Source organism: Papilio xuthus, unplaced genomic scaffold, assembly GCF_000836235.2.
Source record: "Papilio xuthus unplaced genomic scaffold, Pxut_1.1 DF826961.1, whole genome shotgun sequence".
Classification (NCBI taxonomy): domain Eukaryota; kingdom Metazoa; phylum Arthropoda; class Insecta; order Lepidoptera; family Papilionidae; genus Papilio; species Papilio xuthus.
Window position 1 is genome coordinate 3019038 of NW_013531688.1, and position 27499 is coordinate 3046536.

At 33.2% G+C, this 27499-nt stretch overlaps 2 protein-coding genes and 1 long non-coding RNA gene across 5 annotated transcripts in view; 1 reads left to right on the forward strand and 2 right to left on the reverse strand.

Moving 5' to 3' along the window:
- Nucleotides 1-20: 20 nt before the first annotated feature.
- Nucleotides 21-2746, reverse strand: mRpL37 (mitochondrial ribosomal protein L37). Its single transcript, XM_013315539.1, has 5 exons — nucleotides 2492-2746; nucleotides 2043-2390; nucleotides 1590-1879; nucleotides 832-1001; nucleotides 21-291 (listed from the first exon to the last, which is right to left on the reverse strand). The coding sequence occupies exons 1-5, from the start codon at nucleotides 2668-2670 to the stop codon at nucleotides 43-45; spliced, it is 1236 nt and encodes a 411-aa protein (XP_013170993.1). The 5' UTR covers nucleotides 2671-2746; the 3' UTR covers nucleotides 21-42.
- Nucleotides 2747-3592: 846 nt separating this feature from the next.
- The window catches only part of pnt (ETS transcription factor pointed), a 123033-nt gene continuing 99126 nt past the window's right edge, over nucleotides 3593-27499 (reverse strand). For 2 of the 3 annotated variants that reach the window (XM_013315420.1, XM_013315422.1), the window contains 5 exons: nucleotides 8960-9208; nucleotides 7755-7913; nucleotides 7310-7428; nucleotides 6922-7079; nucleotides 3593-5650 (listed from right to left, as the gene is read on the reverse strand). In XM_013315420.1, the coding sequence (XP_013170874.1) occupies nucleotides 5587-5650; nucleotides 6922-7079; nucleotides 7310-7428; nucleotides 7755-7913; nucleotides 8960-9208 (749 nt within the window). In that variant the 3' untranslated portion in view covers nucleotides 3593-5586. The remainder of the gene's footprint in view (nucleotides 5651-6921; nucleotides 7080-7309; nucleotides 7429-7754; nucleotides 7914-8959; nucleotides 9209-27499) is intronic. The other variant, XM_013315421.1, reaches the window with a different exon arrangement.
- LOC106120176 (uncharacterized) lies at nucleotides 8136-14451 on the forward strand. Its single transcript, XR_001227992.1, has 3 exons — nucleotides 8136-8525; nucleotides 13537-13663; nucleotides 14022-14451. It is a non-coding gene; the product is annotated as an uncharacterized LOC106120176 (long non-coding RNA).

A 27499-nucleotide genomic window follows, 5' to 3' on the forward strand; every position in this document is an offset into this window, starting at 1 on the left:
AATTATATCTTAGTTTAAATATACTACATTTTGGACTACATTTCAGCAGTTGTAAAAAGCATTAATATATCCATATATCTTAGGGTTGTAGTTTTCTAAGACTGGCATTCCATTGAAATAACAACTCCTATCGTAAAGTTTCACATCATTTTTGCAATACCACACATTCTTTGTACCTTCAACACCGTCAACATTTAATGTGTTCAGTTCAAAAACACCAAAATGATATTTCTGTCCGTCTGTTTGTATGCAGTTCACGTATATCGGTTCCGGCAAGTCTTGAACTTCTTCCTGTGAAAAATTTATATCTGTTTTTATTTAGTAATATAACTTTGGAACTACAACTAATTATTTTGTATCCCAAAGATTTCTTTCTCGATTCAATTAATTATAGAAAAAGTATAGATTATTGTTACATTTCGTATTTTATTCTTATTATCCAATGTCTTAAAGTTGTTTAAGATCTAGTTGTGTCGAAAGAGATAAGAATTTTCTTTTAGTTTATTTTGAAGAAATTGCTTTGTCAATAAATGGGGAGAAGAAATTGCACATGAAAAGGAAGATCGATCCTCATTAACTTTAGTCTTAATTGTGTAGAGTTAATTACCGGATTTAGATATACCTTTAAATTCGAGAGTACAGTATAAATTCTATATTAGTGGCACAAAAAACAAACTGGAAGCAAAACAAATTTGTATATAAAGTAAATCCTTTTATGGTATGTAATCCTTTGGTTGTAAAACTGTGAAAACCATTAAATATATATCTACATATCTTCTTTAAGATTCATTGATATAAAATAGCTGCAGGGATATAAAAGAAAATACTTACCCCATGCAACTCTTTTGCATATGCTGAAGCCACGGTGAATGCATGTGTGAGTGCTCTGCCATATATCTGTGAGTCTGTCACTGGTGTTTCATAAATATTGTTCACTTCAGTTCTGTTGAAATGCAGCCATGTGGTGTGCGGATGTTTCCTACTTACATTTAATTGAATAGCTGCAACAAGATAATTATATTTAGTCAATTAATTATGACTATATATTTAGAAAATTATGATAATCATAGGTGCTGAATCTTATATCTTTAAATGAACAATTCTTGTATATATATATATAATTGGAATCTCGGAATCGGCTTCAACGATTTTCATAAAATTTTGTATATAGGGGGTTTTGGGGACGATAAATCGATCTAGCTAGGAATCATTTTTAGAAAATGTCATTTTATTTGTGTTTTATCGATAATCAACTTAAACATAAACTTAACTTTTTCTATCGGTAAGATCATATTATTCATATTTCATCATTTTATTAGTAATTCATACTTAAACATAATTTCCAAAAAACACAATTAAAAAATAAAAACGAGCAAAGCGGTCCAGGTATATACATAATATTGGGTGTTTATTTTCTGGAATATGTTGATGAATAACATTATTTAATGATAATTATTAAACAAATTATATATTAATTTTACAAAACAATTTTCATTGTTTTGGTGCCGAAAGTAAATGTCAAGGAGATGTCCTCCTTGGTATAAACTAAGAATTGAAATGTAATATTTAATTATGAACTTTAAACTTACGAAATATGCTTTTTTCATCATAAAAATGTTCTGGAGGCAATGTGACAGTGTGCTTTACAGGATACAGGTCTGGTATTTCAACAAATGGGATGTCCTTCTCATTCATATCATGTTTCAATGGAATATTACTTGTTACCAATATGTTGGATACATCTTGAAATTGTATCAAGTCATCATCTTTATCAAATACAGTTTTACATTGCACATCATTCAATGTATATCTTGTCTGAGTGAGTTCAAAATCACTACATCTTTCAATGAGTTGCAACAGTTTGTTGGTAATTATTTGGCTACAAGAAAAAAATAACAATTATTACACCAATAGTTCTTGTTAAACATTTTCAGTGCATCCATTTTTACAGAAATCTCTTTTCTGCAAAAAATTAGTGGCATGAAACATGTACTCATAATCTTGGGTGTCTTCAATAATTACTTTTATGAAAAACTACTTACTTGCGTCTCCGATCTGTAATCCCCAAGATTCTAGGGAAGTTATAAGCTGGTCTGACAGGGTCTTTAATCTTGGGTAGCTTTTCTTGTTCACAATCAAACACATTGGATGATAAAATTGCTTTTTTGACTCCTTCATGAACAGCTTTAGGTATAGTTATTTCAGCCAATTCTTCAATTTTATTTGGTAGTTTGTTCTTTGCTATTATAGTTTTTGTTAATACTTGAGCTTGAGCAATGCCTTCGAGTAAGACATCTTTGTTGGTGAGTGTAAGGCAGGGTCTTGTCTTGTAATCTGGGTGTGTCTCGTCTAATGGTAGTTGAGGTTCATATGGTCCAACAATATTTACTCTAAAATATAAAAGCAATGTATGAATTAAGATCATATGTTTTGTGATAAATTTTCGTTTCGTTTTTCTACTTCTATATTTTTATAAATAAACACGGCATACCTCTCTCGTGGTCCTGGTTTTTCTTTGATAAATTCAAGTGCATCTTCAACGGGAATACCCTTTTCCCTAAGAACATTCTCCGCACCAGTGTCAATTGGAACACGCTTTCCTTGCACTAACCAATGTTTTTTAAACATAAAATCTATGTGTTGTCGATTTAATACTCGTGATAGTTTCATTTTTGATCTTCGGTGATTTAAAAAATTTTGTTTCGTTAGCAATGAGGTTAGGATTTCATTTGACAATGTCAAATTGACAAACAGGTTTGAGTTTACATTGATCGACTGACATTTGATAACTGTTTCTTTTTTAATTTTATGACCTGGTTACATAGACCTTTAGGTCATAACTTATTTGGATTTGACATCTGCTTTAGTTAACGTTTACAGAATATAACCCACATACTAGGTACCTGTGAATTAAATGCGATATGATAAAAAATGATGGATTTAAACGTTTACAGAATATAACCCACATACTAGGTACCTGTGAATTAAATGCGATATGATAAAAAATGATGGATTTAGAGCTATTTCTCCTGATATTTCGCCACAATTTAACTTCATTAGTTTGTTCTATTCTAATCTGTTTGTTCTAATAAAAATAATTTTAGGTACGACGGAGCACTGACCTCTATAAATGGAGAAGTTATTAGACGTTGTATTTTGTGCCTATTTTAATTTCACCATTTTGGCGTTTATCATAGCGGTTTTTAGCGGGTGAATTAAAAGAGTAAGAAATAACTTCTAGTAACATCAACGGAGCGTTTAAGTCGGAACTTAGTAAAAGCTGTCACTTCCAGGCAATGACCTGTCCATTTATATAGGTCAGCGGAATAGAGGAAGCGGGGGAATGGCACAGCGCGGTTACTTAAACTGTCAAGATATTTGAAACAGTCTACACCAGAGGTCCCTCACACTTACTATAATCTTGCAAAGCTGGGAATGGGTATATGGGTGGTGTTCATTTAACATCGTGGACATATTTCAGAAATGTGGTAAAGCGTAGAACATTAAAGAGGAAAAACTTTGAATCTCTGTCAGAAGGTGCTAGGTGCAGGTCTACATGCGATGCTGGGTAATCAATTAAAAAAACTCTATATGATTTCGTAAATATATATATTTAATTTTATATCTTCCATCAATACATACAACGACACTTATTACATTAAAATTTGGCTGCAATTAGATGTAAAACGTAACGTTTCTTGTTTATAATATGGCTCATTAACGATTAATATAATGTGTTGAATTCACATGCTATATGAAATTTAACTTATTCATCTAAAGAAGTATTAATTTATCAAAACAAACGGGGAAGACATTCGAATTTATTATGATAATATGTAATTAACAGCACCAACGCATCGAAATCCACCGGGCGTGATGGCGATACTGTATAATATTGATGGAGGAGTAATACTTTACAAATAAAACTTATCGAAATATCTTCGGTGTATGCTAGGAGCTATAAAAATTGAAAATAATACATCTAATTAATTTCATAACTAGTTAGACATTACAATCCCTTATTACGAGATCAGCGACAAGTTGATGTCACCCGATGTTGCAGCATGTTGCTATATTATATCAGACATTTGGCGCTCGAAAGTTTTCGGTATTCTATTGTAAAAATTGATTAGATCGTTCTTTGCAATTTGCCTAACAGCGAAAGTCCCTTTGGTAATTTCACATTAGGTTCACCGTTTGGTGGGTATTTTTGATTTCCGAAATCTTTGGACCTTCCTGTTTAGAAAAAAAGAAAATAATTTTAATGTCCAACAATCTAACTATGTATTATTTTAACCGCATATTGCAACAATTGCGAATCAAACATACAACACTTAATAACTATTATAATATAATACCTAATTATCTTTATAAAGTAACAAATTAACTTATATTTACAGTATTTTTAAATCGATACCAGAATTTTACTATTTAATCTATATATGATTCATTTCAGTACTTTATAATTGAATAGATTCTTGATTTAAAAATTGAAACCGTAACATCATATTGATTAACTTTGTCAGAACGTAACAGCACTAATTTGACAGAAATTAAAAAAAAATTGACAGATAACTTTATTTAAAAAAAAATGAATTAATACTCTTTTTCTTTTTAATACTTTAATGAACGTATTCGTGATTTTATGTTTAATTATGAATGTAAATATATCCAACATAAAAGGGCTTAAATAAAGAAACTGATCGTGACAGTTATTTTTTTTTAATAATACGAAACAAAAAAAAACAACAATAAGTTGTGTAATAGTAAGGCACCGTTGGTCGTGAATGGATACTTAATATATAAGGTTTAATATGTTAATTGTATTTATAATAGAACCATCAACGCGGTCATATGTTATTTTTTTTATAAGTATAAATTCCACTGGTGGATGAAATGAGATCAAATCCGAAGTTTTACATGACACCTACTTTAGTTGATTATAAAATTTAGAGACGCAGGAAAATAAAATTATTTTAGTAACATTCGTTTCGTTAAATGTCTCCGTGTAAGAAGACGTCAAACTATCGTGAAATTTTATTCTTTGTTTTACGACACATTTATACAAACCGTAGATGTAATCAAAAGAGGTTTAAACAATATATTGAGAAACAAAGTGTAGAACCGTGTGATTACGTGTCATAAATACAGCACCAACTATAAATGTAATAAATCTTTGTTTAATTTTATAGTATGAAATCGATTTAAAAATTTCCAGTACTTGATATATCCTAAAACATAGGAAAAAACATCACAGGAGACACTTTTAAAACATAATCTATTTTGTTTTTAAATTTTATGGTTTTCTTAGCTGGAATACATATTGTTATCTCTGTTTTTTCAAAGTGAATGAAAGAGACGACTGCATACATAAACAAGTCTGTACAAATGTGTCATTTTCATTTAGATCTCTTATAATATTAAAAGGCATTGCCTTTTCTAATTACAGCCATAATAATATATGAGTATAAAATTCAAAGATAAATAAGTGATTGAAATAAAAATCGATGGTTTGAAGTAAAATGGGGTCTCATTTGTGGGTTTGCTTGTGACTTGCGCTTGGCTTCAACTCTGATGATAGTCGCTTCAATCGTCGTCCTTCTTCTCCATCTTGGGTTCGTACATCGCGTGCAATTGTTCAGGAGATATTCTGCAATAAAGGATAAAAGGCAATTTGAATATGAAAGCTAACTAGAGGAGTGCATCGACTTTGAGTCTATTATCTTACTAATATTATAAATGCGAATGTTTAGATGGATGGATGTTTGTTTGAAGGTACCTCCGGAACGGCTAAACGGATCTTGATGAAATTTGGCACAGATGTAGAGCATATTCTGGAAGAACCTAGGCTACTCACTAAGTTTTTATTTTAATTCCGTGCGGGCGACAGCTAATAATTTTATAAGTGTAACATCGATTATCGCTATTTGATAAAAAAAATACTAGAACGTTCTTTTAAAACATTAAAAAAATTAAGGTTGTAGTTAATAATATTTGAAAATGAATATGGAGGTCAATGTAACCTTTACGTTATTCTGTGTTCAAAAAATATAAAACATCAAAAAGGTGAGGTTTTTGGGAATTACGAAAATAAAAACGTCTGTATTAACGATCTTAATAAACCAATGATAAAACTAAAATGTGAAACACATAAAATTTCAAATTGTACATAAGGTGGCAGTATAATTATTCTTTGAAAATTAAGAAAAAATGAAGTCCAAATGATTGCGGCTTTATCCATTTGTCGTTTAGGTTTATCGTAATTTTGCGTAATTAAATTCTGAATCCAAAATATCACCCAAACACTAAGCAGGTAGCGTCAGGCGGGGTTTAATCAAGAATTAATAAAACTGGGATTAAGTATTTTGTTTATCCGAATTTTAAAAAAAATCTTAAATTTGTCCTCTACAGTTTGTTAACATTTTGAACATAAGTATATATGAAACATAGAGTACGTGCAAGCTATAATTCAATAAATATACGGTCACATCAGCGTTATGCTTTGCATTAAGGTTATTTTAAAAACAGAAGATGTGACCAGGGTAACCACTAATATGTTTCCATACTGGCAATGTTTTCCTGAGATATTGACATCCATGTCACCCTAATTCTTCCTGTAGCTTAAAAGACTTGACCAGTTAAAGTGTATTCTTCACTAGCAGTAGCAGTAGCAAAACCTATGTATTTTGGTTAAATTAATCTTACTAATATTATAAATGCGATTTTAGATGGATGGGTGGATGGATTTGTGTTTGAAGATATCTCCTGAACGACTGAATAGATCTAAAAAAAAATTGACATAGATCATGTTCTAATAATACTACTGTTCTGCAGAACACAAAGGCGACTCATAAACTTTTTTTATTCCGCGCGGACGGAGTCGCGGGCGACAGGTAGTTTCCAATACGATGTAATACTTACCCTAGCAGGCTCTGTAGATCGCAGACGAAGCGGTAGACGTAACGCTTGCCGGCTGTCTTGTGTATGATGTTCTTGTCGTAGTAGTAGCGCAGGCCGCGAGATAACTTCTCGTAGTTCATCTTGGGCTTGTTCTTGCGGATGCCCCAGCGCCTCGCCACCTGGTACATTCCACCACATTAGTACTGGCCACGTGCTCCGTCATCACAGGTGATAATGATAAGCAGGATCGAAGGTAAGAGATGTGTTGGAGGAGGAGGAAAAATATTAATTATGTTTAAAATATTAGAAAATGTACAGGTGTTTCCTGTTAGAAAAGAAATCGGTTAGTTAGTAAAGTTTTAGGAAAATATTCTGGATTAAATTGGTACTAGAAGAATGTAATACTGACCTCATCGGGGTCCGTGAGCTTAAACTCCCAGCCGTCGCCGGTCCAAGAGATGAAGCCCTGGCAGCTCTTGTCTGTTAGCAGCTCCAGCAAAAACTGCCACAGTTGTATAGGTCCTGAACCTGCACAGTAACCCACGCTCGCTTTACTATGTACCACTCATTTTATATAACAACACGTTATATACTTTCAACATTTCTAATATATAGCAAAGTGACAAAATCTACAAAATATATTCACAGATTAATACATAATCTTACAGCTAATAAATAGAATAAGTAGTAATTCATTTTTGTGATTATTTGTTATCTACGTGACTATTTACGATTTCTGAAAACTAGTATAGTTGGACCACTGAATCTTAGTACTAGCTCTATCGTAGAGCGTAGGGTGACCAACTAATGTTAGTACTAGATGAGTTAAAGGTTGGCGTAGTGTGTCAACCTACCGGTGAAGCAGGGCCCAGTGGCGGGGTAGGGCAGCTTGTCTTGCGGCAGCAGCGCGTGCTGCTCAGCAGGCCACTCGGCCCACTCGCACGCGCCGCCGTACTCCGCTGCATAGCCTTCGCCGTACACCTCACCGCCACCGCCGTACCGTCCTCCGCTGTCTGCAATACAATATTATACAATAAATAACTACTATTCTCATTTTAAACATAAACCGAGAACAAGGACTCTTGGAGTTACGTAGTGAAAATATTCATCGATCCATCCGTCCAGAATTTCGCATCAAAAAGTATGTACAGTAATATAGAAAAATATAAGTTCTATTTTATCTGTCCAATTAGTGCCACTAACATTATATGCTTTTAACAATTAAAAACAAAACCTTCGTCAAAATATTCATACAACACATAGTTAAAAGTATAGATGTTATAATAATATAACCGGTGGACTTCGCCTAGATTTCTACATCGCAAAAGAAACTACGGATGTGGAATTGGCGGATATGAGTCGCCGACTTGTGTCATTTACTTTAAAATATTCAGAAATTCACACACGGGATGTCGAAAGGCGAGATTCCCACTAGTCAGTTAGAGCGTGGCACTCGATATAAGCTGGTTTAAAATCTTACAATTTGTTAAAACTAACACATTCGTTCGAGTTCGAAGAACAATCGACCACAGTGAACTCAAATTAAGAACAAGCGCAAAGATCAGTGTTTTAAAGTTGTTGATAGATGAAAAAAACATTCGTATTTATGAAATTCGAACTAACACGTGAGTACAAAATAACATCCAACCTTGATTGTACCTCTTTAAATATTTTTTACGAATTGTAATGTAGTAATAATTAAAAAAAACCAAAGGTATAAAAGAATCAGAAGGAATATAAACAAATTAGTGCATTACTGTGACATTTTCGAGAAACAACACATTGAAACAAGATGAAAGGATCTGACGTTAATGATCGGCCATCTTGAAATTGAATATGTTCATTAATTATTCGTAACACAAGAAATCTCTTTGTTAATGCTATCGTTGTGTGATTTTTTCTAATGAACGAATCTACAATTACTTTACATATTGATAAGATTACATTTTTATTATTATAAAATCTGCGAACGTAACACGGATTTGTTGTATTATTTTTGTGTAAACCTAGCATAAAGTAGAAGTAGTCTGGTTAATTGGTATTTATAACATTTACTCACTTCGTGGGTATGGCTTGTTATAGGAGTGCGGTTGATATTTATGTTCGTGCGTGAGCAAGGGCTGCGCATGCGCGTGCGCATGGTGGTAGTAGTCGTCGAGGTAGGGCTGTGGCGGTGCGGCGGGCGCTCCGGACGGGTACTCCGGCGGGTAGTACTCCTCGAGGGGCGAAGCGCCCGGCGCGGAGGTCGCGCCGCTCGCTTCGGGGTAGTAGGTGCCCGCTTCCCGCGGACCGCCGGTCGTGTAGCCTCCTATAAGAGCAACAATGAATCGTTTAATAAAATCTAATATTTTCTAGACTAAAAATAAATTTCGATTACATAAACGCATCTTCAAAATTTTCCTTACGTTTCAATTTTTTATTGAAACTTCATTCTTCTATAAAATAAGATATTAATGATAGCTTATTAAATTTACATTTGTAAGTAACAGCAATACACAAGAAGTAATGTGTACTTTACACTGTGAATGAATGAGCAGTTTATATAAAGTTAAGTCTAAGTTGCGTAAGTCAGAGTCAGCTTCCGGAGGATATGTCGGGCAGGTGAGGCAATCGTCGCTATTTTGCCATTAAGCCTGACACTTGTAGAGATTTTCATTGATCGATTGATTTGTGAACTATGTATTGAGAAACAATGTTACAATTGCAAAATGAAATATTAAATATTTAGTTCTTGATAACGTAAAGTTAATGATAATGATGGATATAATGATCGTAATAAATTCTGTATTAGTCTTTTGTCTCTACAAAGTCAAAATACCTAGTGTTGACCTGACAACATCAAGCATTGTCGTAGCGACGAAGGGCGACGATTCATTTGGTAGAGGTGAGTCTTGTTCACAAATAGTAATAGTGCTCTATAAAGTAAGCCTCAGATTTGCACAGGGTTTTTAAGTAAATCTTTCAAATTTGTTGGTTATTAATTATACTGTTAAAGCATTTTATGTCAACGTCCTTTTTAACTGTTGACACCAGTTGCTAAACAATCTTTCGTAATAGACGTTTTAGCGGAAATTCTAAGTGTGTTTGTGTAACAAACCCTGTGAAAGCTATGCAAATTCGGACCTGTCTTTATCAACTTACGTTATACCTTATCTTTCTTGATTTTATAAATGATGTCAAGTTATACTTTTTTATTGATTTAACGCAAATATTAATTATAGCTTTCATATATTTATTACTTAAGATTTAATACAACGAATGCAAAGATCTTCTATTCATAATTATAATGATTATTCCGTATTCGTAATCCAACGTACTGGCTTGAAAGACATGAAAAAAATTAGCAAAGAGTTAAATCCTTTGATTTAATTTTCGAATTCGGAACATTTTAAAACAGTGTTGTGTGTGTGGTGCGTGTGCGCTGCGCGGCGTGCGGGGCCCGCGCGGCGAGGCGCGACCGTCGCGGTTCACGGCGCGCCCTTTGTTCTGCCGGACCCGCCGCCGTCACTACACACCTCGCCTCACCACTGTATTCATTACAACCTCACAAATTGCAAACTTTTTGGAATGTTTTATTTTTAAAATCAGTACTTTTCACGATCATAGGATTGTTACTTACATAGGATTACAGATAGTTTAGTTTACATCCATTTTGAGGGTTCCGTACCTCATAGGATAAAAGGGAACCCTTATAGGATCACTTTATTGTCCGTCCCTCTGTCTGTCAAGACCCTTTTTCTCAAAAACGCGTGAAGGGATCAAGCTGGAATTTATTTATGCCTCCTATCTCTGGTCATGAGCAAAATAAAATATCATTTGTGCGAATTAATTGATATTATTCGTATATCTCCTGATTTTTTTATGAAACAGCTACCACTTCTTGTAAACAAAAGCTAACGTTAAAAAATATAAACAATCAAATCTTAGTCGTATCAAATATTTAGAAGAAAAGAGACCGAAAGGTGAAAGATAAGAGAAATTAACGCTTATTAATACCAATTAATATCAGTAGTGTTTTAAAAGCTCTTTTAACTGAAACTGATCGTCTATACATTTTAAATCAGTTTAAAAGTGATATCTTTACCTTAGCCGTACAGAATTTTTTTATTAAGTTATGCGTAACAGAATCGAACACATTATCCAGGTAATTATTTAGATTATAGACTGCTTCATACAATTTCACTTGACAGCTATATCTTAAAGATTCGATGTCATCCAATTAACTGAGTAGCGCCTAATTATGTTTGAATTTTTGAAAAGAAACTTTATCTTTGTACAATAAATTAAAGCGTTAAGTGAACAAAAGGTGTTGTGTTACATCCGTAATCGATTTTTTTTTAGTCTAATCGAGTCATTCGATAGTTACTGGCTGCATAAAAATGCATATAATTCGCTCGTTTTTATTTCATCGCTTGGGCAATATCCTTTGCCACTTATCTTTGATAATTTTCCTTTTAATTAAATTTTCAAATGTAAAACAGTATTCGTTAACTTTATCGGGTTTTTAATAAAATTTAATTAATTTGGTAATTTCGATGCACGTCGATAGACGGAATCCATTTTGAGACCTTTATTGCTTTGAACTTTAGGGTACTCTATGTAACGTGTAGCCAATGAATAGGACAAATTAACTTATTAATTGAGGTTTTTTAAAACAGACAGTTTGCGATAAATGGCCGAACACATTCGTTGTAATAAATCATTGAATTGTAAATGTACATCGCTAGCAACAAACACATTTTTGCAGTGTTTTTGCAAACGTTAAAAAAATTTAGTACCTATTCTTTACTGCTGATGAAATTATTAATCGCTGTAAAATTTGTACATATTGTTAATCAATGTCAGGGTATCGGCGCAACACTATCCTTATTAAAATATCAACATTTATGTCCCCTCACTAATCAATATTACTTTGGTAACTTGACTTGGTAACGAAAACGCGCCATTCGCGCCAAAGGATTCTAACTAATAATGTCAAAAAGTATTAGAACAATTGAATATTTAAAACATCCTTTATGCTGATTATAAACTTATGGAAAATTTACAATACGGTAATGTGATAATATCACGGTCGATACCCAGTCTCAGTAGCGGTAGTCAACAACGCGGGCTATCGGTTCGATTGGGCAATTTAACAATAGAGCGATGTCTGCGGGCCGGGAGGCGGACAAGCAAGCGACCGCTGTATCTCGGGGTCATCACTCTCACGATTGTTTGACCATTTCATTGACTGCCGCTTTGATTGTGACTGAGTGTGCATCACAATATCTCTTACTGTACATACAACGTTATATCTAGTTTAGTCATAGGATTATTATCTTCAAAAGGCATGACATTTGGAATTCGTAAAGTACCTAACCTACTTTAAAATCTGCTAACGTTCAGTTTTAGCTGAATAGTCGAATTGTACTGTTAATACTGAAGTTGTAGACAAAGCTTTAACTGTACAGTTCAACTGACAGTTAAGATGTCGCTTATACACCTTAAGTTTTAACTGTACAATTGGACTGTTCAGTTTAAGGTGAATGTCTTTAGACGACACAACAAATTTAAACGTACACACTATTACTATATCGCATATAATAACATCAAATATAATAAAAATGCAGTTATTTGGATGCGCTGATTGGTCGAGGTGGTGGCGGGCCGTGACAATTAGATTGGATGCGGTCAGCTCACGACCGCTGACCGCAGTATTACACAAAGAGCTAAATATTGTCTCACTTTTTAATATAACATATGCAATATTCCATATGAGGTGGGGTGTATTGCATGGTCTTAATGTATTGAGCTTATTCGTACAACCTAAAAAACATATAATTGTCTCTGGTTTTTTTCAATAAGAGTGACAGGGATCAAAGAGGATAGATCCTTCGGCGGTAGATAACCAGGATTTAAAGACTTGAAGTGTTATAAATATCATAAATATTATTAAGCATGTAGGTATGACATAAAAGGGGTAAAGTGCAAAGTACTAGAGTGTCATAAACTATGATTGTTTTTGTTATGTTTGAGTGAATCACAATGAGTGGCAATCAATTTAAGAACGAATTGCGTGTTGCGAAGGTTCAAGGGCGCCTTGTCCGGAGGTCGACACTGACATTACAACATCGTTAATGACTTTTTGTTTTTTTTGTCCATTTTCGAAAACATGATACAACAAATTAAGTATAATTGCCAATTTGTTTTGGAGGTTGATCTTTTTATGAAGGGATTATCTGTGGTGTTATGTATTTTAGGTGCATTAGTCGAAAGCTTTAGGTACTGGTGGATGTTTCGAGATAATGTATAATTAGTTTGCTTATTTAGTTAACAGTCAATATTAAGTAGATAAACTAAGTAAGGTAAGCTAACGTGTTTTTAAAATAAATACAAAATATATTTAACTTCGTTTCAGGTAAAAAAAAAACAAACCGTAAGGGTGCTTATTTCCAAACAAAAGTTACACATTTTTTCACATGTTGGCACAAACTTTGAGTAAGAATTTGTCGAAAAATTGTAAAAAAGAAAACTATTTGGGAGTAGAAAAATAATGGGGCGCGACAAGGAAAGAACAAAGGCGTGTAAACAAATCACTGTTGGGTGTCAGGCAGACAAATAGAAATATTTTAATGAAGCGAAGTCGCCTAATTACAGCTCCCTTCGGACGTCGAGGCGACATCTATAAATCTAAGAAAGAACGTTCGAAGTAAAAAGCTCCCGCGGGATCTGACCCCGGGACCCCGTAAGTCTTCCGTCGAGCACGCTCACTCAACGTGCACGGGTAACTTCCTTTGATAAACTTTGTTTTACTTTTGTTGTCAAAATAACTTTGTGTAAATAACCGTGAGATGAGAGTTTTTTGTCTTTTATACACTGTTAAAGTATTAGATAGCAAAATATTACCTATAGATACTAAGATTTAATTTGTTACTCCTCGGAAAATAGAGTTAATTTCTGCTTACCGACAGATATTTGCTGACCCAAAATAATATTTATCATTAATTTTTACCATGGATCAGGGTAAAAGAGACATTTGTGTTTTGTAATCTGAAGAAGCAAATTTTCAACCGAAAATATATCACGTAAATTCAATAGATATTTTACTTTGTAATTGTCAATGTAATGACATAATTTTCCAGGTATCCCTGTCGGAGTATCAACGAGATCGTGATCGTGTTAAAAGCCACAGAGCAGCGAGATGAAGAAGTTTGGTGCGGGAGGCGTTGTGCGGGCGGCGGGCGGCGCGAGGCGGGGCGCGCCAATCGTACGCGGCCACGCCTCGCGCGGGTCGAAAGGTCGACCACGACCATTGGCGCGGAACGATCCCGGACCACAGATAAAACATCAACTGCCGATCTCCATTTCCAAACGTCAAACCAAAGACAACCGTTTGTTTTTTTTAGCTAATGGTTTTAATAAAAAAAAACTCTTAACGTGTAATAACAGCCAGGTAACTACTCTGTTACAAGTATTTTAGTAGTCTACTAGTCAGTTATTTTGCTTGTGATCTCTCTATGTATCAATTTGACTCTTCACTTATTTGATGATATGACATTTTAAAGATTGAGAATTGAGATTAGCTTTTTTTTTAAAAAAAGGCTACGAAAATATCAAACTAGCATCAAGAAACATGGCAAAAGGATTTTGGATTAGTCATCAATATTATTTATATAGACTGGATAATAAAAACTTTTGATTTCCTTAAACATGAAGGTCACAGGAAACTGAATGCAATTAATAATTGCCTCAAAGTTTAATGCTATTGCATAGTCGGTAAAATATACGAACAACTAGATACATTATGTATTTCCTGCGAATTATTTGACATATGTCCAAGTACATGAGAAATGCATGTATAAATAATATGCACTTAACTACCTACTGTTATGACTCACACTTTTGTACTTAATCTCCTACATTTTATGACATCTGTTGACCATAGACATCGAAAATAATCAGATGACCTGCTCATTTGCAGTGTTCGAGCTAGTGACTTCCTAGCCGAACTAGTTGCATTTTTTTTTGTAATTTTTATAGGAATAACAATAAATAAAATTTGTATTTGCAAGTAATTTAAGTAAGTATATGCACTAGGCTGAGTGGGCCACATGTGACAGTAACCCTAGCCTCACCACCAGCTGCAACTCGATTCCCGCGCTTTTTTACTTCTTTTCGGTGAAATTCGAGAGCCGCGAAATGTTCCTCTCTTCGTATAACTTTTTTTGATAAGCACGCGCTAAGCTTGCCATATGGCGTTATGACTGCCAGTACGTGCTGAGAAGTTTTTATTTTTAAATATCTTGTCAATAATTTCTGGAAAATTGCTTTTGTTTTTGGCGGAACGAAAAAAATACTATGTGAGCATGGTGCATTTTTGCTCATTTATTTTTTTAATATACAAATAACGTAACCTTAACAACGGCAATTCAGTAAACAGATTAATGTTTTTAATTAGATTAATTGATTTTATAATACATAATTTAATTGAAGATATTTCTGTAGTATGTACACTATCGATAGTAAAAAATTAAAAAACCTCAATATTGTAAAGGAAAAATGCTATCCTAAATGGTTGTTACGTGACAAAGTCCTATTTATTAGTATTTTAACAATCGTCGCATATTAATGTATTCGGCGAAAGAGTCCGCCGAAATACGCGCCAATTCCAATTCGAGAGCGGAAGTCGAAATATGATTTTTTTTAAATTTAGAAGCGACGGCGGCGCAGGTGAGCCGCGCGACGACAGCCGACGTCGGGCCAGCGACATAATGTTGCCACTTTAAATAATTTAATATTTAAATGGCGACACCAATTATCTAGTTTCTTTGTAAACAAATTTAGCGTCCCGTATGTTTGTAATCAAATGTATCATTAATATAACGTTGCTATATTTTTATTAATCTCAAAAATTACAGAGGTTATGGTTATGTTCGAAACTTATAAACTAAATATTGTATGGGTGTATACTTTTACAACTACCAATGGAAGTTTATATTTGATTTGAATTAAAAACTATAAATCGAGGATAGAAATCTCGATAAGATTTCACTTTCGAAAATTCCTACACAAAAAATGTGTTGCACAAATGTGCCAGCGCCAGGTGGAGTATGACATGTTTAAGAATTAATGAATTTACGTTGAAAAGCGAGGGTTGTTTCGCTATCTTTATTTTCTTGTAACTGACGTAAATTTGTATGAATTGCCTTATAAAATGTATACAATTCTGTAAAACATACTTTACAAAGATCAAGGTAAATTATTATGTCTAAGGATCCATAAATAAACTTCTAAAACTTAAAATTTTAATTGAAACTTTGAAAACATTACAAGGCAAAAAGACAGCCACAGCGTCGTAGCGTGTAAATCGATATTTTGCATTTGCTATAAAGGTTTCAGAAGGTTAAAGAAAAAAGGTTAAAGAGCGTCGGTGGCTCAGGGGTCAAGCACTTGACTTGCAATCTGCAGGTCCTGGGTTCGAATCTCGCCATGTACCAATGTGTTTTTCGATTCCCGATTTACATATGTATTTCGGTACGTTCTTACGGTGAAGGAAAACATCGTGATGCAACCTGCACATATCTGAGAAGAAATTCAAAGATATGTGTGAAGTCAATCAACCCGCACTTGGCCAGCGTGGTTGACTATGGCCTAATCACCCTTAACTTAGGGTAGGCTCCGAGCCCCTCGGTGGGGACGTACAGTGAGCTCAAGATGATAAAGGTTTCAGAAGAATTTTAAGCTTTATTATTTTAATCGTTGTAAATTACGTATAACATAAGAATAATTATTATATTTATTTATATAGGTATACAGCTGGTAATGAGTTGATTTATGGCCGTGTTGCATGATTGTTGCACAAGTCCGGAAAATCCATAAATATAAAAAGAAATCGTGGGAAAATGGACAGTTAAATAAGAGGAAATCGCAGTCATCGTAGCGCGTTTAAATCAAATTCAAAATTGGAGCATCTTTCGACAGGAAGTGTTAAATATACGTCGGGGACACCGCGACTTGTCACGTGACCATACTCTATCAACACCAATTATTATTTTTAATTTCTAAACGATGCCCGAAATTTATATCCCGTTTAATTCGCAGAAATAAATAAGTTCAACGTTTTCGTAATTGATTGTTTCCTTTGGTGCATAATAAACTTGTTTTTTTCTTTTTTTTACTTATTTAATTTATTTAATCTACAAGCAGCTGCTGTAAATTAAAAAAAAAGAACTAGTAGCGTGAACAAGGTCAAAGTAGAGTTTTAACATGACAGATTTCTTTTTATATTTGATAACTTTATGAGTTTGTATTTTTTTTACGTATTATGGTTAATAGTTTCTTTGTAGGACGTATTAGGTTTCAGCTTTTGATTGGAAATCACATATTTTATTATAATTAAAAAAAAATCATCCCTTTCTAATTGATGTTATACGTATGACCACAATTACAGTTATGAAATTGGTTCGATATAAGTTCCAACACCTACAATATTTTTTATAAAGCTATAATACATTTCGTATTAGGATAAATAAATTGTAAACATCGATGTAAACATTTCTTATATTCTTCACAAGCTACATTTATAACAAAAAACACATTATTTTATCTACAACATAATATTCGACCGGATGTCATTGGTGGCCGTGTTACCGTAAAACTTAAAACTTCGGTCATTTCTCCGCTCGTTTTATTTTGAGCAGGGAAGTGAGTAAAATGTTGTGTTTAATTATTCTATACGAACAGATTTTATTGGCAATAAATATCGGATCTGGTCAGAGGCGACGTGTTGGGAATCATCGTTGGGGAACCCACAGGGAACTCTTTATTTTTAGTAAGTTTAGTTCATATACTTTTATAATTTTTTTTATTTTTATGTTGGTATGATTGTGTAATTGTCTCTTTATGATACTAAACTTATATTAATTGAACTGTAACTTCTAGAGAAGCTGAACTTAGTAGATTTTACGTAGACTTTATAATTACATTCTACTTGGCAGTGGTAGTACTACAAATGTATATTAAAATCTATGTTGTATTGATCAGATACACAATAATGAAATAAAACAAATTAGTTAAGAAGTAAAATTATGTCCAAGTTTACGTAAAAATAAATAATCGATAGAAATAATGTGGGCCAAGTCTAAATTAAATCTACGTTCTAATGGCATTTTATACTCACATTACGTTCATAGTTAGAGCCATAAACAATTCTTAGAAATCCAATCGTAGATCAATAAGCGGTAAACTGTACTCGACCGAGCATTATATTGTCTAGACCTATTAAACCACAGAGTAGATAAAGTAGCAGACAGCGCGTTGTTCACGCTTCATTACACACGTGTCTATAACTTTTACATTGATTGTGTATCTGTTACATATTTGTTAATTAATAAATAAATGAATAAATAGAGTTTTAGTAAACCGTTCTATTAAATGAGGGTGAATTGACATTTGTAAGATTTTGCAGCTGTGTTTTATTACTTTTGTAATTCATGGGTAAGCTATATTTTTTTTAATTCATCAAATATTTTAATAATGAACTAATTGCCGATACATATGTTCACTATCCTTCTTGTTTACAATGTTACCTACTCTTTTACTTTCGATTGTGAGACAATTTAACTTTTACGTTTCTGTCAAAGTATCTAATGCAAGTGGTAATTTATTTATCAATGTTTAAAACTAAGTGTCAGTTGGTGTTGTATGCTGTGTCTATGGAAGCCAGTGCGCAGGCGGCAGGTGCGCGGCCACCTGCGCACGCGCCGTTCGTTACAAAAACGCCTCGCGAACAACCCGCGCCGGCCGACCCTCGCGCCGCCAGGGAAGCCGTGTCAAGACTTGCATTACTTTAATATATAAATGTTTATAAGTTATCGATCTCTTTATGATACATTCCTTCCTCAAAAAGATATCTATCTAGATAAACTGCACTGGTTTAGTCAAACCGAATAATGTCTCGTAATCGATGACTTTGACTCTCTTTTGTACATCGTGACTTCATGGGAGAATTCGTTATAATTGCTTCAAAATATGAAATACTGTTTGACATAGACCTTAGTTAGGGCTCAAACCATGTTGTCCATTTGCCACATTCAATATTTCATTTTAAAAAAAGCAAATCGTATATTTTGAGAAGTTGAAGAATCGTTGTTGTCCAATGGATATGATTTATGAATGGACTGGAGATGATACTAAAGTGTCTGCGAGTAGCGTGTGGCAGACGCTCGCCGGGCAGGATGTAGTGGCGCTATGCTCTACGGCCGGAAGCGCGGCCCATCAATGGACCTACGTGACTAGTCTTACGTCATAACGTCGTAAACTATAATTCAAGTTATATCCATGAAATACAGTTCAAAAGTACAGATTAAAATCGTCATAATTATTTAAAATTTTGAAGACATCAATCGAGTATTGATTGTTTTTTTTACTTTCCACTTAACTTTTTTTACACTTTTTAAAGTACTTGTAGCACAAAAAGTTGCACAAGAATTAAACCGCAACTGATTTCTAGGAGTGGACGATGATGGAAAAAGTAACGTGATGCATTTAAAAGATTTAAACAATAGTTTCTTACACGATTGTGTTTTTAGTTATAAAAAAAAGTTGGATTAGAGGTGCAAGGCAGTTTAACTTGGTAGAGCGGCGAGACGGCCGGAAATGGCCATTTTGTTATATCAATGAACGCCGGGTATGACGTCATCGAGTAGACAATGACGTCGTAAAGACTTGAACTGAATATTCATATGGTATTTATTATATTTATATTTAAAATATTTTATAAGAATGTATTTTGGTGCTGCTACTACTTTAAAGCTTCACTAGCTTGGATAGATAATATCAGTTATTTTCCGACATTAAAAGAATTTGAACGTCGTTTAAATATTTTATTATTGTCGTTTTCTAATATGATGATAGCAGATAAGAAAAAGTAAAGAACGTAATTTCAACGGCAATTGGAACACATAACCCACTAAATTCAAAGCAAAAAAAATCGAAGACGGTTTATCAACGAACATAATATTTTCGGTTAAAGCGTTTTAATTAAGTTATTTTTGGTTACCCAAGAAGTCGTGTAGCAGCTGCTTTACTTTCCAAGAAATGGTAAAGGAGTTAAAATTTATATAAAGAAAAATTGAACCGACATAGTCTATAGGGTGAATTCCTTTTTTCCCGACATCGTTGTGGAGCTAATAATTTTTTTCATTTATAAAACAATCAATTGTTAAATATAATAGTGAAAAGATATGTGTAAAAATTGCAAATATTAAAGATAAAGTGTGTTTTAAGTGTTAATAGTCTAATGGTTAAGGGTAAGGGTTTCAGGTCACGAGGTTGGGGGTTTGGAACCTGCTATTCGACTATTGTTGTAAATCATCTAACAAAAAAAAAAACTGATAATATTTTATTATTAAAAAATGCAAGTTGCAAATTTTCTGGTAGGTATTTTAGTGGTGCGTGAATAGTATCTATAAGATAAGCATCTACTTTCTTTTTTATGTGCAATAAATATTTATTACTATAACTAACAAAGGTGTACTTTGACACATATATGACATTCGGTTTGATACATTACATGATGACATTGTTAAAACAAATTCAGGTCATTTTCGTATTTATTTAGGGTTTGTGTATTTTATGTGTGTATTTGTGACCTAATTGTTATGTTATATTTTCCTCAATTTACATTTTATATATGAAATTTATTCAAAAACAAAAACATTTGTTGTTATATTGAAATTAAGAATAAAATTATAGATATTATAATATTAATTATGTAATATTTCCTTTCATAATTTTAATGATTCACTTGTTTACAAAAATAATGATAGAAGCAATTCAAATCAAATTAAGTTTTGAAATTACTCCATACATAAATTTGTATAACGTTAGAAAATGTTACCGGAAAAAATAATAATATGATTTTATTACTAGAATTCGTATGAGCATTGTTTATAATAGATAGAAAAAAATAGTGAAATATTTGTTTAGTTTTTTTTAATTAAAGCTACGATGTTATTTTGTAATTGGCATGTACAATAAATTCAATAAAATATATATTCAATAGTAACTTAGCTAACAAAGTTTAGGCTAAGCTGAGCGTATCATCTGCAGAACAGGTGCGTCACCACAATGTTAGACAGGTGTCTTATATTGACTTCTTATATGACTTAGAACATCCTAATTATGATATTAGACAAGAATAATATGTATTTGAGACGGCTGGTGCAAGGGCATTGCAAAGGTTAATCAATTAATAATAAAACCACGTCTTTATTTCTGTCATACCCGGATAGAGTTGGAATATGTGTATAGTGAGATAATGGTCTTTTTTTTTAAAAAAAAACGACATATTTTTACTAGCTGTCGCCCGCGACTCCGTCTGCGCGGAATTAAAAACAAACAATTAGTAACCTATGTGTTCTTTCAGACTATGTTCTATATGTATTACAAATTTCATCGAGATCCTTTCAGCTGTTATGGAGATACTTTGAAACAAACATCCATCCATCCATATAAACATAAGAATTTATAATATTAGTAAGATAAGTTGTAAAAAAACCTGTGGTTATGGAGGTAGATAATCGTGGTTAATTATATTTTAGTTAAGTATAGTAAGCGCATGTTTTCATTCATTGCAAAACTAAATTATATAATGAGAATTACTTTTTATTATATTATTGAAATATTATGTATAAAATGTTACTTCGTAGGTACAATGTCATTTGTTTTTTTTTATTATATATTTTTATTATTTGTGTTGAAATGTTATTGGCCTTTTGTGATAATTTTTACATTTATACCATAGTGTCTTATAAAAATGTAAATGCATATAAAATTAAATTTATTTTAATACAAATTATGGTAATTTACGTAGATATTATACTTTGTTTTTCACTAATGTTTTTTTTAAGAATGTTTTCCGCTGTTACAATGACAGATTTACAGCTGGCCACCACTAATAGGCTTAATTTGAGAAATAAAAATAGCGAATAGCGCATTAGGAAAGCCCAATTTTAAATTTAGTGCTTGACTACTGATAACACTATAAGTGATAATATTTATTAGCAAAAGAACAAATTTATGGTGTTAATGATCTCTTGTCAGAAGAAATTGAAATAAATTTTAAAACATACATCACCAACCATTTATGAATTCGGCCAATTTATAACCTGACTAGAAAATTGTCGACAGTTTCTAAATTGTCAATAAATCACGTGTACGTGGTAACATTGTACATACGAATTGTAAAAAAAAAGGTCAATCGGTCTGTGACTTAGCAAGTGCTATAGAGGCGTATTACAGTCACGTCGTGTATGATCGAATGAGATTTTCGTTGGCCTGTAAAAGGAAGGAAGCGATTACTGAAAGGTGAGCGACCCGAACCGTTACCTCTTATTGGTTACCATTTGTGACCGTCCGCTGTTAGACTTAGGTTTTTTATGCACGAGCGTGAAATATTTGATATATTCCAAATTCAAAATGTAAGATTTATTTCTTTAAGTTAAGAAGAAACTTCTAAAGAAATTTAATCGATATTTTTCTTAGAAATTTAATAATTCGAAGTGAGTCATATTTGCTATTAACCTTTATTTAACAATATAAAAAGAGCAAAAATTCATGCTTTTTTCATTGTTACTTCATAAAAAGTATATGGCACATAACGTTGAAAAAAAACAGTATATTAGTTACACAGTATGCATGTTTATTCGTCATTTTAGCACGTGCTGTAACATGTTCCTAGCTAGTGTGTCTCCAGCCTTACAATACGCACAAAATATTCAACACCGATCCTATCTGGGCAAACAGCATGAATATTCAAGCTATCCCGTGCTTGTGCGTGACATCCATTTTCATTCTTGTTTAACCTTTGATATGTTTGTTGAAACACTAAACCGCTACATAATGTATTCAAATTTGTTAAAATAATCAATAAAAATTTTAGACCTAATGGAAATCAAAATTTTTTCTGCGGCCATTTTTGTAAAAGCTCTTAATTTTAACATTTTATTAGCATTATTTATAAAGCAAAAACTTGATATTATCTATGCCTACATCAAATTAATTTATCACATCTTTAATAGGTATTTTTTAAATTTAGGCATAATAATGTATCTATTTAGAAAGTTGTATTTCAGAAAATTCTAAAAAAATAAGTTTTTTGTATCAAAATCTCTGCACATTCTGTGAACGAATACATAAAAAATGTAATCGCTAGTAGAATATTTTATAACGACTATTGAACACAATCAATAGAAGCTTCGTCATTCACAAACAGCGATAATTGAATGTAGATGCGGTGTTCAAATTATTTTCACGTATTCTGTGTATGCAAATGTATGATTTTGTGACGTTTGTGCGGAGCTTTTTATGCGCGTCACGCGGCGGAAGCGCGAGGTGCGCCCGCGCCGGATCCAACATGGCTGCGGCGAAAGTACTTCCGCCCGGGAGCTTTGGCTATCAATCGAATCATAGTTTTTTATAATCTGGGGATGATACCACAGGTAAGCTACAAAAAAATTTTCGTCTATCGTTTTTGTAAGAACACAATGATATATTGTGGCTTTTTTAAAAATAAAACTGTTTATACATGTTTTAAGACGTAGAATATTGAAAATTATTCTGAATATAACCTTATCTCATATTATAATTAAGTTGAGTAATACGAAACTAAAAAAAAAATCGTCCGCACAAACCGTTGGAAAAATTGTATTAATTATTTATATTTTTTTTTATAAACCGTAATATAAAAATATTGCTTAAGTTATTGACCGTAGCTTACGTCGTGGTCAAGTAATATGTGGGTATGTAAATTTTATAAATTCAAATTTTTTAAACATCATTAATCTTAACAAAAAATGTACGAAATTCGCAGTTTTTAATAAAAAATACATATTTTATATCATTTATTCTTAATAGAGCGAATGTATATTGAGTAAGTGTAGAAAGGTTTGTAAGAAAATTACATTTTATTAAACTATTTAGTAATAATAATAGTTATCTGTGTTAGTTTATTCTATTGTCTAAGTTCGATGAAAGGCTAAAGCGAATATCTATTCATTATAATTAAAAGAAATTCAGTTTTATAACTATTGTTTCTATTCAAGGATTCTAACGAGCGTTCAAAGTCGGTATATAGATAAGAGAACACAAAACAACTTCGACTTCGTTAATTAACTTGCTATTTTCCTGAAATATTATTACCGAGTCTTGTTCACCATGACTGCGCGATAAGAAAAATATGTGATGGATATTTTTAACTTTGCACGAGCGCGTTCATGGAATTAATAAAAATTGAAACGGTTAAGGAAACATAAAGTCAATTTATTCAATTAAAATGTAATTAAATTATAATTTTTGAGTTTTAAAAATCTCTTTGTTTTCTATTGTATTAAATACAAAAGAAACAAACAATTACAATAAAGCTATTCTTAACTAGTTTAATTTAGTAAAAGATACATGGAAATTTTGATAGGTCTGTAAGTACCTAAGCAAATGATCTTTTTTGATTATAATTTATGCGTGTTGAAAACTCTAGGCGATTACTATAATTCTGACCTTCAACTTGAGTTTTTAGTCAGAGTTGTTGCCGTTTTGAAAAGATATGACACATAAATATAAAAAAAAAATTAGTAACCTGAAGGCAGTAGGAAGGCTGGGTCTGTATTGATGTTGTCGAAAGTCTGATCAAAAGCGAGTCTATTGTTTTCGTTATAATTTAACTTGGCAGCACCACACACTGATTGCTCGTAGCTGAGTCTCGCGGCCAGCGCGCTGTCGTACCCTCTGCTGTCCCTTTGATCACTTTCATTGTATTGTTTGTTCACTTTAGCACTGTAGTCCGTGAAGTTGAGTTTGGTGAGTGTCATCATAGGGAGGTGCAGGGGCGCGAGCGCCGGCGGCGCGCCCACTTCGCCTGGCGCCTCCACGATAAGCATAGCTGCTTTACCTTTAGTATCCGTTTTCACTACCTCATCACAATTTCGCACAGATATAAAATTATTCTCTAATAGATCAATGTTTATTTTAAAATATTTTGTTGAAATCTATTTTTAAAACTCATTTGAATTGAAAAATAAAATTTGTAGAAAATTTTATTTATTATTGATAGAACCTAAGTTTACGAAGCTACGATCGTGAATATATGCGCTTTCGAAGGTTACAGAGCACCGTTCCACTAAGCGTTTAACAGCCGACTGAGCGGAGCTTTCGGGCAGTTTGTTCGGGCGGGCCGAGAGAGGGCGGCCGCGAGCCGAGCGCCACCGAGTGGTGACGGAGTCGCACGAGGCGCGGTACAGTCGCGACCTGTCGCGCCACCTGCCGCACCGACCAACTGTTGCACGACCGTTGATTTTTTTCGGTACCCCTCTGTCATAAAAATTAGCGCAAGCACCTTCGCTGTCTAATTAACACACTTGACTATTTAAAACCGTCGCACAAACAAGATAAATCTACCACACTAACTGCCATTCTGCAATTCCTTACTTAATAATGGACATTTCATAAAACAAATAAAAAGTCCCTTAGTAACGATTAAATGACTGATGTCAGTTTGTAAGCTCGTAAATAAACGAATTGCTTAGATTGTTTATGCACATAATTTTCCTTTTGCATACAATTTAATAATTACAGGAAAAATTAGTCACATAAACAAAAATAAAGACATGTGTGATATATTTTATACGTGTAATTAAAGATATACGAATGTATGTATTAAATGTTCAAAATATTTAGTATTTAATAATGTCATCAAAGTTAAACCTAAGGTAAAAATTATTTTTGACCACTTTTAAATTAAATCTTAGATAGAAAAATTCATAATAATTTGTGTTCTTTTGTGAAACGTGCGATATTGGCAACATAAGGCGTCGTAATAACATAAAGAGAAAAGAAACAATCATAATTTCGTGTTGGTGAATTGTTCTGGCTTCCCATGGCGTTGGCGTTGGCAGTGACGAGGTAAATCGTAATTACGTATAATGATTATGAGATGCGATGTGACGCGGTGCGACCTTGACGTTGGTTAGCGTTCGGAACGTCTTGGAGACCGTTTGAATTCAAATGCTTTTTGCGCGTTGCTTAATTTTGGCAACACCGAAACAGTAACTGCTTTAAACTACGTAAATATAATCAAAATTGTAATTATTTTCTGATAGAAGATAGTATATGATTAAGTACAATAATATGCAAGAGATGTTTAAATATTAGAGACCCATATTTACTTTCAACTTAAAGATATGTTTACAATAGATGCCTCATTACATAAGGATATGAATAGACAGATGTGATGTCTTTTGGTTATGTAAGGTAAATCGCGAATTTGATTCGATGGGGCGGGAAGAATTTTCGGGGGGCGGTGCTGGGTAGAAACCAGGTCAAGTTACAAGGGGTGGACTCGGATGGTACAAAAGACAGAAGGGGACGATAAGGTCCCGCGGGATAATAGACACCTGAGCACGTCTGCAGCCGGATACAGGGGCCATTGTCTACCGGAGGAAGTGATTTTGATGTCGGAAGATCCGAATTGTTTTTTTTTTTATTGCCAAGCGAGCGTGCCTCATACGCAATACGATTGATGACTCGGATTATATTGAATAAAAGATTAATTAAGTCATTTCCGTACTATAGATGAAGTATTATAAATCTTAGGTTTTACGATATGCATACTAATCTTTATGAAATAATATGCACATTAGATTTTTAAATCGGCATGTGATTCTTAGCCTTACAATAATTTTATTTCGTCCACAACTTCATTTAGCACTCTGTTACAAAAATGAACCTTAAGTAAATAGGTATAACGTTGCGTTTATTATTTGCAAGTACGTTAGCAAAATACTGTGTCAGCGTTCGACGAAATACAATTAGCGAGGCCACTGCGATGGGAAATGACTCTGGAAATTACTTTTCCATATTTGAATAAATGGGCCACGGAAATAAACACACAAGGGATATTGTCTTTGGTAACAATCTCCCGTCACCTCGGCACACTGCTCTACACGGGAAATAGAGATATTTAAACTGGCAACATTTAAACCTTAAAAGAAGTAAAATTAAGCTACATGAAGACGGACTTATGACCTTAATATTGACATAAAGGTCATAAGGTCGTAATTAATTAAAAAATCGATTTATTTGTGTCCAGATATTTTTGTAAACAAATTTGCAATAACAAAGCATCTTTTAGCTAATACAAATTAGTTCTATAACAAAAGCCAGGTAAATCTTTATTTCCAGATAACTATAGTAATCTCTTTGTTTAGTATGCATTTCACGGCACAATTTTGTGTATGGCAATCTTGTTCACGATCGACATATGCGTTGATCATAGACAATTGAGTTTTTCTTTATTTATTATACAGCCTACATAATTTTTTATCTATTAGGAACAGAATCTGTCGGCAAAGAAAAAGGCTCGAATTACGTATGGCATTCGCGTAATGTCGATCGCAAAAAGGCAAAGTAATATTAAAATACCGACGATCGATATTCAGAGTCGAGTGTTCGTCATGGCAGCGGCCGGCGGCGTTTAAATTTAAAAATACAATTTACCGAGGAATTCCCTGCTTTGAATTACATTAAGTGTAAACAATAAAGAGCTAGTGAGCGTATCGGCCGCGGC